The sequence below is a fragment of the Motacilla alba genome, chromosome 10, assembly GCF_015832195.1.
Source record: "Motacilla alba alba isolate MOTALB_02 chromosome 10, Motacilla_alba_V1.0_pri, whole genome shotgun sequence".
Lineage (NCBI taxonomy): Eukaryota > Metazoa > Chordata > Aves > Passeriformes > Motacillidae > Motacilla > Motacilla alba.
In genome coordinates this window covers 14,121,342-14,136,378 of record NC_052025.1, presented here as the reverse complement: position 1 = coordinate 14,136,378, position 15,037 = coordinate 14,121,342, and the positions used below count along the sequence as shown (strand labels likewise).

General features: G+C 42.8%; 1 protein-coding gene and 1 long non-coding RNA gene across 2 annotated transcripts in view; one reads left to right on the top strand and one right to left on the bottom strand.

The window, feature by feature from the left end:
- Positions 1 to 564: 564 nt before the first annotated feature.
- On the bottom strand, positions 565 to 8,501 carry LOC119705100. The gene is made up of 2 exons (XR_005258139.1): positions 7,807 to 8,501; positions 565 to 7,701 (listed from the first exon to the last, which is right to left on the bottom strand). It is a non-coding gene; the product is annotated as an uncharacterized LOC119705100 (long non-coding RNA).
- Positions 8,502 to 9,176: 675 nt separating this feature from the next.
- The window catches only part of AKAP13 (A-kinase anchoring protein 13), a 74,194-nt gene continuing 68,333 nt past the window's right edge, over positions 9,177 to 15,037 (top strand). The window contains exon 1 of the mRNA XM_038147264.1: positions 9,177 to 10,929. Coding sequence (XP_038003192.1) covers positions 10,849 to 10,929 — 81 coding nt within the window. The 5' untranslated portion in view covers positions 9,177 to 10,848. The remainder of the gene's footprint in view (positions 10,930 to 15,037) is intronic.

Below are 15,037 nucleotides of genomic sequence, written 5' to 3'. Positions count from 1 at the left end.
CTTCGTATGCTATAAACGATAGAAAAAGCACCCAAAAGACTGTAGATGGATCCTCTGCCTTTGTTATAAATCTATGTATATAGACTAAATAAATAGCTTCTTTCTGGGCTTAAAATCCTTGCAGTGCAGCAGACAACAAAAATTTGTGTCTTGGAGTAGCTCCGAGAATTCTTTAATGCTGAAATATCTCTGCTTGAGAACCTGGGGCTCTCCCTCCTCTAGATAAGCAGTTTCTGTGAAAACTGTTTTTTTTATGACTGTCCTGTTGGGCAAGCATTGGCACAACTGACAGAGGCTCTAGGAGTGCATGGCAGGAAAATAAGAAGTTTGAAGGTAAGATTAAACAAGTCTGTTAAAAAGAGCAAGGGGAAAGAAAAAATCTGTGCGTGGGGTATTGGCTTTCTTTGGCTCTTGACAGTTTGAATGTACACTGAAAAAGACTAAAGCTCTTTAAAAGCTTTTTAAGTTGTTTTCTTCTCCTTGAAGAAAACAGAATTTTAGATAGAAACATCTTGTTTCAACTAGCAGCTGAATTAAATGTTGAAAATAGAATATTTTGGTTGAATTTGTCGTTTTGGTTTTTTTTTTTTTTTTGTTAGGCAGTCATTAGATTCACAAGAAAAGTACATTCTGTTTTTATGCAAGCCTTCCTGTGAGCAGTGCGTGTTCTGTGTCTGGGAAGGAGCACTGTCTGAAGCACCAAATATCTTGTGGCAGCTTGACTCTTAAAATATATTGTGTGTTATCTTTTACAGAGGATGTTGGCAGATGTCTGGATCCCAGCAGTGAAATAGCAGGAGGGGAGGCAAGGCAAACCTGGGGTTTATTGTGGATTGCTGTTGGAGGTGCAAATGGGAGCCAGGAAGACGGGCAGTGGAGGGTGTTTTAGTCCCTTGTATGGGCAGAAAGCAGCAACAGCAGTGGGTATTTTAAGCCAGTATTTAGTGAGATGTATTTCCTTTATTTCTTGTCTGAGTCTGGTGGGCAAGACCAGATGTGGGGGGCAATCAGCCTTTATCCCCCCCAAACTCCCAGTGCAGGGGAGGGAACGAGGTGCTGATTGCAGCCACTAAAAAGACACCAAAGCCAGGAAAGGAGCCCAACTTTTATTTCCTTCCAGTCTTACCAACTTGCCTAGCCAAAATAGAGCATAAAATAACAACAGCTGTTGAAAAAAGTCAAAATTATGTGCCTGCATCAACCGATGTTTCCATAAGCCATTGATTTTTAGGTTGGCCCAGCTTAAATGCAATATGAAGGTGAAAGTCAAAAAGGTAAAATCTTATCTAGGAGATGTTTCTCTGGTTAGGAGAACTTTATAAGCTGTCAGAGAAGCCATAAACAAAGTTGCACCAAAATATATAGTGGCTTTTAGTTTAAATTGTGAAAATATTTTGCTTTCAATAGCTTTCAGATCTTTTGCTGGGTATTTTTGCTTATGCGTCTGCATTAAGTAAGCCCATTTAAGAAAACCTGATCCTCTTATAAACATGGAATAATGACAGTATCCCACATATGGGTTTCATTAATTTTTGCATGTTTTGAAGTTGCCTTTTTTTTCTCCTAAAGGCAAACTTCAGAAACAGAAGAGACTAGTGCTGCATGATAGCCAAAAAAGACTAACTGAAGAATAATAACTTGAAGTAGTTAAATTATTTAACTGTTGTATAACAGATTTTTTTTTTCAATAGAGAGGGATGCTGCATAATCTGCATTCCTCCCAGTTGCTGTTAGCTGTTTTCTTTGATGGAACTGGCATCAGTTCTGCTGGTTATCTGCAAGCTTTTGTGCTCTTGAGTCTTGTAAATGTTTTGGATTTTAGCCTGAAGAGAAAGCTTCAGAACATTTTCCTCTTTCTTCCTAAAAAAACAAAACCAACCCTTTCCTTGTAGTCACTGGCGAGAAATCTCAGATGCTCCATTTTCCTTATCTGCAGCACAGCAATTTGCAGCTCCTGGGACAGTCCAAATCAGAAGGATAACTCAGGGAAATTGCAGGATATAATAAATGCTGCTTTTTGACATTTTTGGTGCCATTTATCATCATCCCTTGTCTTAAATGTATTTATCTATTGAAAAAAGCTGTCAAAGATATGGAAATGCATAATCTCTGGCAGGTGGGGAATGAGAGAGGGAAGCACAAAAACTCAGCAACTAAAACTTTGCTAAAGCACCTGTATTGGCCCGACATTCCCATGTTTGCAGGGACATTCCCTTGCTTTAACTGAGTGGAGAGGCACAGGAGCAGGGCTTGGGACCCATTATTCCAGTTAGGATTTAACCCTGCAACAACAAATGTTACTGTAGAGGGGTCTTTGAAAAGCTGCTAGAGGTGTAGGATATGTTAGTTTATAACCTTAGAATAAATATTTTATTATTTTTCTGCAGCAGCATCAACTGTTGAGAAAATTCCTTACTAATGATGATGCTTCCACGTATCTGGCTGAAATTATACATGTTTTATGCCCTGAAATTCCTTTAAGAACACTTTCTAAAATCGGGCTGTAGGGGAGAATATACTCAGCATGGATTGATGTAGCAATCCTTAATGATGGCTTTGTGGGCCCAATGAATCCTTACCCTTGTATATACATCCTTAGTCCAGAGGGATGAAAGTGGGGTAAAAATGGATAAAACCAGGGTTTTTTCCACAGGGTCAACATTCTCTCCTGGGCTCTTGAGCTGTAAAGACATGTTTGTTTAATATTCTTTACAGAGGACTACCAGGGAAACGGATAAAACAGTGAGCAAAGGAATACTCATGTGGTCCTAAAGCAGACCTCCCAGGCAGGAGCTGGATTCCAAATGCCTCCTCTCAAAGTTTGCATTGGATTTCATTTCAGGTTTCCAAATGCATGGAAAGAGGGCACAAAAATACTGGTTGAATGAGGGTGTAGGTAAGAGGGTGATCTGGAGTGGCTGTTACTGCTGGGAGAGGGGCTTGGCTGCACTCAGAGCATCTCAGTTACCTGTTGGGGCTGAGATCCTCCTTCCCACAAAGCAAACAGGAAAATTGGAAGGGCAAAACAAATGCCACAGAGTCCTCAATCCACTGCCTTCATTAGCAGCCAAGCAAAAAAGCTGACAGGGAATATGATGGGTGCCTTTGTACAGCACTCTGCTTTCCCAGTGCTTCCCCTCCCAGATTTTCAGTTACAAGATGAAAGAAAAGATAACTTTTTCCCTTTTGACAGGGTGCCTGGCCAGGACAATACACTGGGTCGTGCGGGCTTCCGAAGGGCTGGGTCCTGGGGACTTCAGTTAAAAAGGAAAAAAAAAAAAAAGAAAAAATAAAAGAAGGGAAACTGAATCATTTTCTGGCATGATTTATTCATTTGAATGACCCGTCTCTGTTTTTCAGTTAGATTACAGTGCCTTAAACTGTAGGCATGAAAGAATGGTAAAAGCTGAATAATTTCCTCAGTTCAAGATGTGTCATTTTTATATTGTCCATTAATTTCACTCACTCATGCCATACGTCATTTTTGTTGGGCTTTATCTGCCAATTCATCTACATAATCTGCTACCCTGTCTCTGTTTTTAGCTGAAGACATAATTCATCAGCTAGAACCATCCACCAGGCATTTCATGGCACTGATCTCGTGTTGTGCTGAGGCTTCCTGGAGAGGCTCAGATGATGTCTGCCTGCTCCTGTGCCCTGCCCACAGCAGCAGGGATCATTTCAGAGCCCAGGGATGTTTTACTGCACTCTGGAAATGTGAGGTGCTTTGTTTTCCTGCACAAAAACTGAACTAATTTTTAACCTCATATCTTGAACTGTAGAGATTCAGTCTTTCTAGAATGTGTTACTATTGTGTTTTCAGTTGTATAAATCAGTACTTTCTTATATCCTATATCTATCCCCAATCATGTCAAAATATGCCTTTACATTATGGATTATATAAAAATGGAAAAGTCCTTTGATTTTTGAATTTGTAAGCTTTACAGATAATGAAACATCCCCTTTTTCTTGCATTTGAGACAAATGCAATGGTCTCTTCCTTAACTTCTCTGTAGGACAAATTATTAGACATTGCTTGATTGGGCTTGAGCAGGCCTTCAGGTATTTGAGGGATGGTCTGTGCAAACCAATTTCAAGTGACTTGTACAATGTTTATGGTGGTTTAAAAACTCCTGTAAATGCAATTTGCTATTTTAAATACTTTTATTTATGTGATTATCTTTCCAGATCCCCAAAACTGTAATCCTTCCTTTATAGGAGAATAACAGTAATTAGCAAAGATTATCACTCATTGTGTGCATGTAAAATTTACATGTTTATTGGCAGCAACTGAAAACCATAAAGGAAAACATAAGCAAATCCATTGTGACCAACTTTGGTGTTGGATGAGATCAGAGAAGTGAGCGTCATTTCTTCAGCAGCAGCTCCAGGCTGGGCTGTGCCAGCTGTGAAATCAAAGCATTATCCTCCATCCACTTGTTTTGGTTGCAAATTGTATTATTATTTACAAAAGTCCTCATTTTTTGGTGTTTGACCCAATCTGTAAGTCATTAGACCCCGTGCCCTGGTGGGAAGTGCCTGGAGCACAGGAGCAGCTGACAGGAGGACACAGGCGACGTGCAGCTGATTTGTTGCTGCAGTTCATAGCTCAGGTGCTCCTTGACAGCCTCTTTTGGGACTGTTCCTGCTTTTTCCACTCATGTTTTCCCTTCCCTATTTTCAGGATGTTGAAACTCACAAGGCAAAGCAACATGTCCAGTGCTTGACAGCAGAAGTATTTCTCTCAACTCCCATAACACGCTAAATAAATATCTGTGGGCTGGTCCAAGATCCCACAGCACTTCAGCCAGCTAGACATCCCAACTGCAGTTATTTTTGGTAAAGGAAGAAGCAGATCTTGCAAAGTGATGTAGAGTCAGCTGAGGGGTTGCTAATCTCTTGAGTGGGTTGTGTTTCTCCTGTAGCCATTTGGGAGCTGTAAGATGGGCAGTTTACTTCCTCTGGAAGGATGTTCAGGCATGCTCCGTGGCTGACCAAAGCTTCAGCATTTTTCTGAAGGTTATTTGGACAATAGAAATTCCTGAAAAATGTACACCGAGTCTCTGAGAAATATTAGAAAAAGGGAATGTCAGGAAGTGGCTGAAGGTCTCTCAAGGTGTTTTTGTGTTTTCTCAAAACACATGCTCCATGTATCTGTGCCTGACAGCTTTCCAAGCCCTCCTCATTCCCTCATGGCTCTTTAGCTGTTTCTGTCTGGTTCTGTCTGAGCTCAAACACAGGCTGCAGCTGGACAGTGGATTGTTTGATGTTAAATTCAGCCCAGTCGTGTTGTCCCAAAGCATTGCTCCATGAGGAAATGCCTCTCTGCAGACCTTGGTGTGAATATATGATTTAAATAGGGAAGTTTTGGGAGAGTCCCAGGCTGAAGAATAAAACTTGTGTTGGTACTGTAGATGATTTTTCCCTAGGAATAAATCAAAGTGATGAATATGGAGGTGTTTTAGAACCAGGATTGTGAAGGTTTGTTGCTGCATCACTGACCTTCCCCCTTGGATTTGCCACAGGTGATGGGGGACTGTCCATGTCCCTCTCTGTGACTCCTTTTCTTTCCATGGCCTACCTCGTAAGGGAATTCAAAATCACAGCCAGCCTTTTGGAGCCACTTCTAGCTTGGTGGGACACTGGTGGATCGTACCAGAGGGATGAAGCTCAGGACAGAAGTGCCACCACCACACAGGGATGCAGACAGAGAGGCACAGTGGGACTGGGTCAGCCACTAAACTCCTCTCAGTGTTGCAGTGCTCCCGCAAACGTGAGAAATGCCATGAGATTTCCAGGGCTCTTGACCAAGATCCATGGTGTGAGTGCTTGCTGTGGTCAACAGCAGCCTGGTCTGCTTCAGAATCCACATTTGAGTGTCCCTTGTGGTCTGGTCTCACGTGGGTGCTGACCTCCCTCCCAGCAGACAGGATGGATGTGCTCTCCTTTCCAGACTGGACGTGCTCCTCTTACAGGCTTTGCAGCATTAGAGTACAGATTTCCTTTGCCTTATTTAGTTTTAGGAAAAAAACTATTTGTTTTGTCTATCCTTGCAAGAGCCAAAAATGTAAAATTTTAAAAAGCCTTCCCAAAAAGCTGCTTTCTTTTAAGAAAAGAGCAATTGAAATTATAATTCTTCTCTCTTACTGTCTGATGAATTTATTATCACCTCATTTTAGTGCCCAGAAGTGGGTATTGCCTTGCTTAAAACAGGAGAATTTTTTTCCTTTCATCTGTTCCTATCAGAGTTGCAGTTTAAAAAGTTAATGCGCCTGAGTATTTCTGCAGATTGCATCATTGCAGTGTTTCATAACGATATGGCAAAAGTAATTTGAAACAGATAACAATAGTTCAGTCTGTTTCAGGATAACCATGATTTCCTTGTCATTAAGAGGTCTGTTAGCGGGTGGAGGAGGAGGAGGAGTTTTATCTGGATGAGTTACAGATCATATGGCGTGATCAAGTGCGGTTGTTCTTTTTTTTCTTCCCCCTCTTTCCCTTCCCTTGAAATCCGCAGCGCTGGACTTGGGTTTGGATATGAAATGATTGGATTGTTTCAAACTCCTGGCTGCACAAAGTGGCTCAGAGCTTCCAGATGTTTTCAATAAGTACCCAGAACTGTCGCATCAGCAGCCGGTGGCCGGGGCTGCTGCTCGCGTCTCCTCTCCATTTTGAGCAACTCGCCAAAAAAAAATATTATTTACTTGTTAGAGTAGGTTTTTTAAAATTTAATCTTTATTTTCTAATTGTCTGTTTAATTGTGTTTCAGAGCATAAATGCTATATACTGTCTAAACACTTGTATGGCATTCAAGGACTGCCTAAATAGCTGGACAAAAGAGACTGGAAGCTTTTGTTCTGCTCCGTCCGGGCTGAGTCGTGTTCTGTGTCTGCCTGACAGTGCCTGTGTGGATGGCAGGCTGTGTGCAAAGCAAGATTTCTAGCCTGAAACAGTGCAGCAAAAGCCCCACCTAATGTGGGAAGAGGGTGATGGTCTCCCAAGGGAGAGTGTGTCTGGCACATTATCTTCTACTTGTTTATATTTTATTCCCCCCCTCCCCCCCCACTTCCTTCAACAGCAAAGTCTGGAAATGAAGATGAGATGCACTCTGGGTGTCTGTAGTCGTCACTTGGCCCCCTGATCTTGTGAGTCAGGAACAGAAAAAAACAGAAACAAAAAAAAACTACAAAAAAACCTCTTGGAACAAATTAGGGATTTGGAAGCTTAAATTAAAAAAGAAGAAGAGAAGGGAGAGAAGGGGTTATTTTTTTTTTTTTTTTTGTGTGTGTGTGTGTGCGTTGATTCTTTCCCTCTGTGGCTGAAGGTGTAGAGGAGTCAAGGAGATCAACTGACAACCTTTACTAGATCTAGACACATAATTAAAGGAGTAAGGCAGGTCATCATCTTGATTCACAGGACATGCACCAAGTCCTGGGACACATCCTGTGCCCGGAGTCATTCAGCCTGGTGTGGATCTGGTAGCTTCCCTGGCTGCTTCTCTCCACTTGTCTGCTCCTTCCACATGAGCTTTCTGTTCCTTGCTGCCCCCTGAAAGCCCACAACTGGGTTACTTGTGGCTTTTGGCCATTCCAAAATGCTTGTGCTTACCTCAGGAAAATTGGCCTCCTGCTGTGAAAGCTGCACATTTCCCAGCATGTCTCCCATCTGCTTTGACTGGAGATGTTTCTCATTTCCCCTTACCTGCAAGAAGGGTGAGATAATAAAGACTGGGTGTTGATGCGGCTGCAAGTTGGACCCATCTTGCATCTCTGTGGAAGATGCATTGTCACTGTTAGTGATGCTTACCTCCTCTGCATGGTGGGCATTCCTTGAGCCCTGCAGCTGGACATCTCTTTCTGGTTGCCAGAGGAGCTCTGTGGATCAGAGGTGAAGTGCTTTAAATGGAGTGTCTGGGCAGAGCTGTGCAGTTGTTTTTAGGATGAATCTTGGCTGGGTATACCAGCAGCTATAATTAAATTGATTAAATCTATCTGCTATATCAGTTTAAAAAAAAAAGTGCTCCATAATGAAACATTAGAGCATCATTAAGACACTGTGACTGTTGCAAATTCCTACACCTGAACTAAATTCACATACTTTGTTTATGGGTTCCTGTCTTTTAAATTTAGATTTGAGGAAATCCCTGCCTTTTATGGTAGTGTTTGAAAGGCTGGAATGCTGTCACTGCCATTTCTGATTCCTTGTCTCAATGGGCACATGACTGCTGGGACTCATTACTTGTGGAGAAAACTGGTGGCTCCAGAAAGTCCCCAAAGTACGACCACATTGTGTGTGTCCTAATACTGAAAGCAGAAGCTCTGCTCATTGTTGGAGAGAACGGAGTCATTGGCGGAGATCTTGAGCCAGGGATTGTAGCTGTAAGACAGCCTCGTAGAGGAATCCTCCTCAGTTCAGCTGTTGGTGTGGTGAAGATGAAGCTTTGGGATGTGAGGGAGAGACTGGAGCATAAGGGAGGTGTGGGGAGACCCTGGCACTGATTAGGTAAGAGTGTACCTGTGTCCCTCACTGGGAGAGCTCACCTGCTGCGAGTCCCGCCTGCTCCAGCACCTGAGCATATGCTCAGGTGCAAGGCCCAAGGCCAGCCTTTGTGTCAGGGCTGGCCACGGTGTCATCCAGTCTCAGGAAAAGAAGGCCTTTGCTTGGTTACTGAGTCTGCTAAATCTGTAGGGTAGCTGTGCTTTTGTGTAGTGTGACTGTACAGATCGGGGTGGCTCATCCAGGAGCTCACAGTAGTATGTGGCGGTTCTGTAAACTCCTGGGTTTTGGTGTTTTACCAAACAGGCACAGAAGGGAGTCAGGCAGGCTGTGGTGCAGTGTGTTCGGGCAGTCAGAAGACTTGGTAGCCCTGAGAAAAGAGAAGCTGGAGGTCTTGCTTTCAGCAGACGGGTTTAGATCTCTTCTGGAAGACTCATCTTGCATTCAGATGCTGAGAACTTGCGTTTTATCCGTTCCAGTAGGCTGCAGGGTTTGAGTCACCTTTGCCAGAGTTTAAGCTGGTGGCCACAAATCTCTTTGTACAACCAGGGAGCCGGGACCACCCTACAGGAGTGGATGAAAAGACCTACAACCCCCTAACTAAGCTCCAGGAGTGGAGCAAATCCCAGCAGCAGGAGGTGGGCCAGTTCTCCCGGCGCTGACGAGGGTGGCTGTTGGAGATCGGCCGTCAAACCTCGGGTTGATAAGTCCTGTTTCCAATTTTGTGTTTTCTGCTTTGTAACTTGGGATTTAAAGGTGCTGCATTTTCAGCTTTCCCATCTAGCAAAACAGCAAGTTAAGTTCTGGTCGCTACAAACTCCCAGTCTCTGAAAACTCTGCTTCCCCTTTTCTTCTCTCTTTTTTTTTCCCTTGCGTTTTGAACCGCCCCCATTCCCTTTTGAATCGGTGAATGAGAGAATGTCTAAAGCCAGGGAAGTATGGAAAGATTTCATCCCTGGAGAGGTCAGGGTGGGGTGGAAAGCGGAGGGGGCTGCAAGGGGGCAGTTTGAAAACAGGAAACCATGTGGCAGTGAGCATGCAGGGCCCAGCTGATGTGAATGAGCTATTGAGAGCAGAGAGACTCTCACTGGCCCCGGCATTACAAAGACAAAAACTTTAGGGTTTCCCTCCCCAAGAAAAAAGCTCTCCCTTTCAAGCTGGAATAGAAGAGGGAAGATTGTCTTTTCTGGACAACTAGTTGCTGAGATCTTTGCTCTGTGTTGCAAACAAACCAAGGAAAAAGTAAATGGCTGATTTCCTTTTTTTTTTTTTTTTTTTATGTGCACTGATTAAATCATAAGTTTCCATTCCTGGTTTAGGAAAGCATTAACTTTGAAACTGTCTTTCATTCACCTGGCCTGGGGGAGTGGGAAGAGTCTTTTTACCTCTTGAAAAACACGTCCCTTTGCTCTCAGTCTCGTTTTGGACCGAGCAAACACACCAAGTGCCTGCAGCCAGAGGTGGAAGAGGCTGGCAGTGAAAAGCTGCTGCTTTTTCTTTTTCTTCCCCCGCTCCCTCCTCTTTTTTTTTTTTCCTCTCTGTGAATCATGCTCCCACAACTGCAAAGTAAATTTGAAAGCCGGGAGAACACTGGTGCAGGACTAAAAAGGCAAGCAGTGACGTCCCAGCCCAAATCAGGAGGGAGTGGCTTTATTTCATTATTTTCTTTCCTTTTGCCCAGTGCTGTCATTAGAAATTTAAACTTAACGCAAACCCAAGCCGTCTTGCCCGGTGAACAGTGAACTGACTCGGAAGGAGGAAAGTACTTTTTTTGTTGTTGTTACTTTCAGTGCATGAGGGCGTGAAAAACAAAACGCTTTGGTGACAGTCTTTGCGTTGGATACGGAGATTGGTTTTTTGGTTTGTTTTTGTTTTCTTCCTGAATTAGACCCATCGTGGCTGAGCCTACCTTCTGCATTTCCACTTGGAGTGTCAGTATTCCTGCTGCACACATCTGGCTTTTGTTCTCTTTTCAGGCAGGATTTTCATTCTGGTGCTTTTTGGATATCAAAGTTGTCTGGAAAACATTTTTTTGTTATTATTACTGTAACAGGAAGGCTGATACCATTCTTAGCAGTCACAAAAAAATAATCCTATATGTATAAAGCTGTCTTCAAATATCTTTTGTTTGCTATAAGTTCCTGCATTGCCTGTATAAGCAAATCTGTTCCGAGAAGACTTTATCAGCCAGGCGCAGCGCTGGGATTTTCGTTTTCCTGTTGAGAAGCTCGGGCAGACTGGTGTGCTGAGACACGGGGACTCCTCTGAGCACGGATGTGAGAGGTCTGGGGCTCTTGGTGAGCCCAGGTTCATGGTGGGGTCTGCTCCTCTGCTCCCAGCTCTTTGGACAAAATGTACGAGCGCCACAAGAGGCGATACAGCCTGTGCGACATTTCCAAGGTGGACAGGACTGTAGATGTTGTGTTGTTAAAGGTATGGTGTTTGTATATATTTATTTATGGGTTCCCTTGCCTGTCTCCAGGGGATCGATCTGTCCCTTCCTGTACTCCTGTCCCTTGGGATGATGCAGAGGGGAGGGACAGGTGGAAGAGCTCTCACCCTTCAGCATGGAGGTGGTTTTGAGCATTATCAAACCATATCATGTCAAATATTATTATCTCTGCAACTAGATAATCTCTTGTAGCATGCACTCTTTGGGAGAGCTCCCTGGCCATCTTCCCTGCCCTCTGCCCTTAAACAGTCCCTGGTTTGAAATCCCAGGTGGGCTATTTGTGTGAGGGGAAAAGGGTTTCCACTTCCATTGCTTGCTTTTGAAATGGAAAGGCACATCTTCCCCAAAAGATGCATTCTGCCAAAAAAAGGCATGGTGGATCCTCCTTTGCCTCTGGTTTTTGTTTGTGTTAGAAGGGTTGCTGTCAGTCTTCTTGTTTGGGTGTGATTTTGTCTGAGGATGGGTTGGAGCGAGAATCAGGAGTGGCTCTTGGCTAATTGTCCCAGTGTGTTCCTCCTCTAATCTAAAATTAGCAAGTGCTCCACCAAATGGCACAATGGCAGTCTGGGAATGTCCTGTCTCTGTAACAGCTTTGTGGAGCTTCAGCAGTTTCCTGGCAGTGTGGATGGAAATAGGAGAGAAGCCAGAGGGACTGCAAAACACAGCCCAATTCAGAGATCTTAACTGCTGGAAGATCATTTCCTTTCCTTCTCCCTTTTTCTCTTTTCTCTTTTTAGCTGAAGTGGGATTCTACATGATCATATGGCTTCCTTTTTTATGATTTTTGGTTCATGCTCTTGTTTCCAAGTCAATACAAAAATATACAACAAATTTATTTTCAATTAATTCTTGTTCTATTTTATCTGCACTAAAAGAGACCTAGCTGTTGTTACCTTACTTTGTTATGAATAAAAGTGTTTTCCTTTAAATCAATGTACCCAGTGGTTTTGGTAGCACAGATAGCTGTAAGTTGTTTTCTCTACCAGCTTAATTTTTTTGAGTATTTTAGAACTCTGATGTTACTAATGCTGGTTGAGGATTGAATCCCATGATATGCAGTCTATAGACACAGTATGAGTCATTAAAAATATTGTTGTATTGTGCACACACTCTTTCTGTGAGAGGACTGCGTAATAATTCTTGGGAGGAGACCTGGTACCTCTGATAATCTTGGTTGCCAATAAAAAGCACAATCTTTTTCTTTATGAAGAGTATCTGAATGCCTGGGTTGAAATACAATTCACTAGAATTATCCAGCTTCAGTGTTTCTGATGTCATCAGTTCCTTAAATTAGTTTTTGTTCAGCAAAGCTTAGATTTTATAACAAAATGTGGCTCTTATTAGTTCCAACTGGTATTTTCCTAATTGAGTTTCAGAACTGTGGGTTACACTGTCTGTTCTTGCAAGTGACTCAGTGTCCATATATGTGTGCGTGTGTGCACGCATTGCTGCTCCCAACATGGGCTGTACAGCCTGCAGATGTTTAAAATAGGAGGGTGCTGGTGACAGCTATAGCTACAATCAACTCTAGCTCGATTTTCAGTCATCCTTCATGTTTTCTCTGGTTTCTATAACACAACTGGTCGATGAAATTGAATTTTGATGACCTAGGGATCCAAGCCAGTGCTTGAGTGCGTCAGTGGCAGATCATCTCTTGACGTTAATGGGAGTTGGATCAGGCCCTTAATGAGGGAGCTGGGGGTGGGGTTTCTGTTGGGTTTGGTTTTCATTAAAATACTGAAATAAAACTGTACCTTATCTAGGCCATTGTATTTTGGGGAGTTAAGAGGAGAGGGTTTCTTAAATATTGAAAAGCAAGTACATGTCCTTAGAAAAAAGCAAACCCAAATCAGATCCATCAAGAGTGTTTGAGCTGATGAAATTTTAACAAGATACCTGCAAAGCACCAAACAGCTTTCAATTTGGCTGCAGCTTGACTCAGGCAAGCTGTCATTTCTTGAGTAATAGATGAATATGTTCTTTGCTTCATTTTAAGGTAGGGAGCTCAGTAATCATGGAATTGTTTAGGTTTAAAGGACCTTTATGATCATCAAGGCGAGCCATTAACCCTGCACTGTCAAGTCCACCTTTTAACCATGTCCCTTACTGCCACGTCTGTGCATCTTTTAAATATCTCCAGGGATGGTGATTCAGTCATGACATAGGAAAGAAAATCAGCTGCTGAAAAAGGACAATGGGAACAAGTGGTGAAGAAAAAAATTTTGGGTACTAAGTGTTTATATAGATGAGATTATATTTGCGTTGATTGCATCCATTCTGAGACACAGTTACAAAAGAACTTTGGTTCCTACCCATACTTTCGTCATCTGAAGGGCCACTGTCTTGAGACTCAAATTTTCCATGTTTAGATTGAGCCTGAAACAGTGGCTTGTGAAGTTATGAAAAAAATGAACCTCAGCAATTTTGAGGGTTGATGCACACAATTATTTTTGGCTTTAGCATAGTTTCTTCCTCCTCTCCACATATGAAAAAGCAAGAGGCAGCAGGTTACCAGCAGTGTCCCAGTCCCTGTTAGAGGTAGGACTTCATCCTAGGAAGAAATTCCTTGCTGTGAGAGATGTGAGGCCTTGCCACAGCTTGTCCAGAGAAGCTGTGGGATGCCCCATCCCTGGAGGGGTTCAAGACCAGGTTGGATGGTGATTTGAGCAACCAGGGAAGTTGTCCCTGTCTATGGGAAAGGTGTTGGATTTGCGTCATCTTCAAGGTGCCTTCCAACCCAAACCATTCTATGACTCCATGATTCTGTGTCCTTTACTGACTGCTCCAGCAATGCAAACTCGATGAACTTGGATCCTCAGCTTAGTGAATGCAGGGAAGCCTGGATGATGCAGAAACTACATAAGAATTTGCTGTCATTGTTCCTGCTGGGTTTGCATAGTAGCAGATGAGGGAGAAGTTGTGGGGTGTGTGGGATGTCTGCTTGTCTGAACATTTTGCTGAGCTCTGAGCAGCTACGTGCAGGGTAAAGCAGTCTGTGCTATGTTATTGCAAGCCCAAAATGGGAAGTCTCAGTGTGCCCATGTGTGCCTTGGCAGCCCTGTCTCATTTTTAAGTTGTGCCTGCTACCACAAATAAAACTGCATGGACAGGATACAAAAACCACACTGGCTGGCACCTTGCAGGCACGTGGGAAGTCAGACAGGCGTTCAATGGGGATGAGCAGGCAATGCTTTGCAGAGTTACAAAGTAAGAACTGGGCTTGCTTTGGGAAGGGGAGACTGAGTAATCACAGCTGGGAATGTCTTCTAACATTTTTTGCCTATATCTGCATTTGACCTCTGTGTGTGAATGCTGAAGCTGTTAAGGGTAGGCATCAGGAATAAATTTTTTCATAGCTGGGGCAATGAGGTTTGATTTTTCTGCTTTTCAGATAAACCAATCCATTTCAGAAGATCAGAACGTTATTCATGGAATTAAAACCAGCATTAATAATTAATCAAGGTATTTTGAAGTTAAAAGGACAGCACTATTAATTGTTTTTTCTGCTTCCTGGCTGCTCTGGTAGCTTTACTCCAGCTCCAGAGAAGATCCTCTGATTGATCCCTGCCTACCTAAGGCAAAGTGTCATTTATAGCATTCTAAGCTAAAAGTAGTCTGTGGAGAAGTCCCTGAATTAACTGGAACTAGGCTTCCTTACATTTTTATGTTGAAGTTTTTCTTCTTTATTGACTAATAAACAAGTTCATTTCTTCTTTGGAGTTGTTCTGGGGGAATAATATGCCCAGCTGATGGGTATGTGGTGTTCATAAAACTTTGTGGGCCTAAAATGACTAAGCTTTAATCCAACATCTGTCCATGCTGTTCTGGTCATTGAAGGATAGAAGGAAAGATGTGTCTTTAGAATGATGTAGAGATTAGAATTATAACTGGGAGGGCAGCTTAAATTATAATATTTTGTTTTCACATTGGACACATACATGTTTGTGGGAATTTTGCTCCCATATTAGCTAAGAGATGGTGTTTTTGGGGAAAGAAAATGCTGTTATTTTTGAAGCTTAATTAAAGTCTGTTGACTTTTATTTTTGCTGGTGGAGGACATTGCAGTGCCAAGGGCTGGAAAACATACTT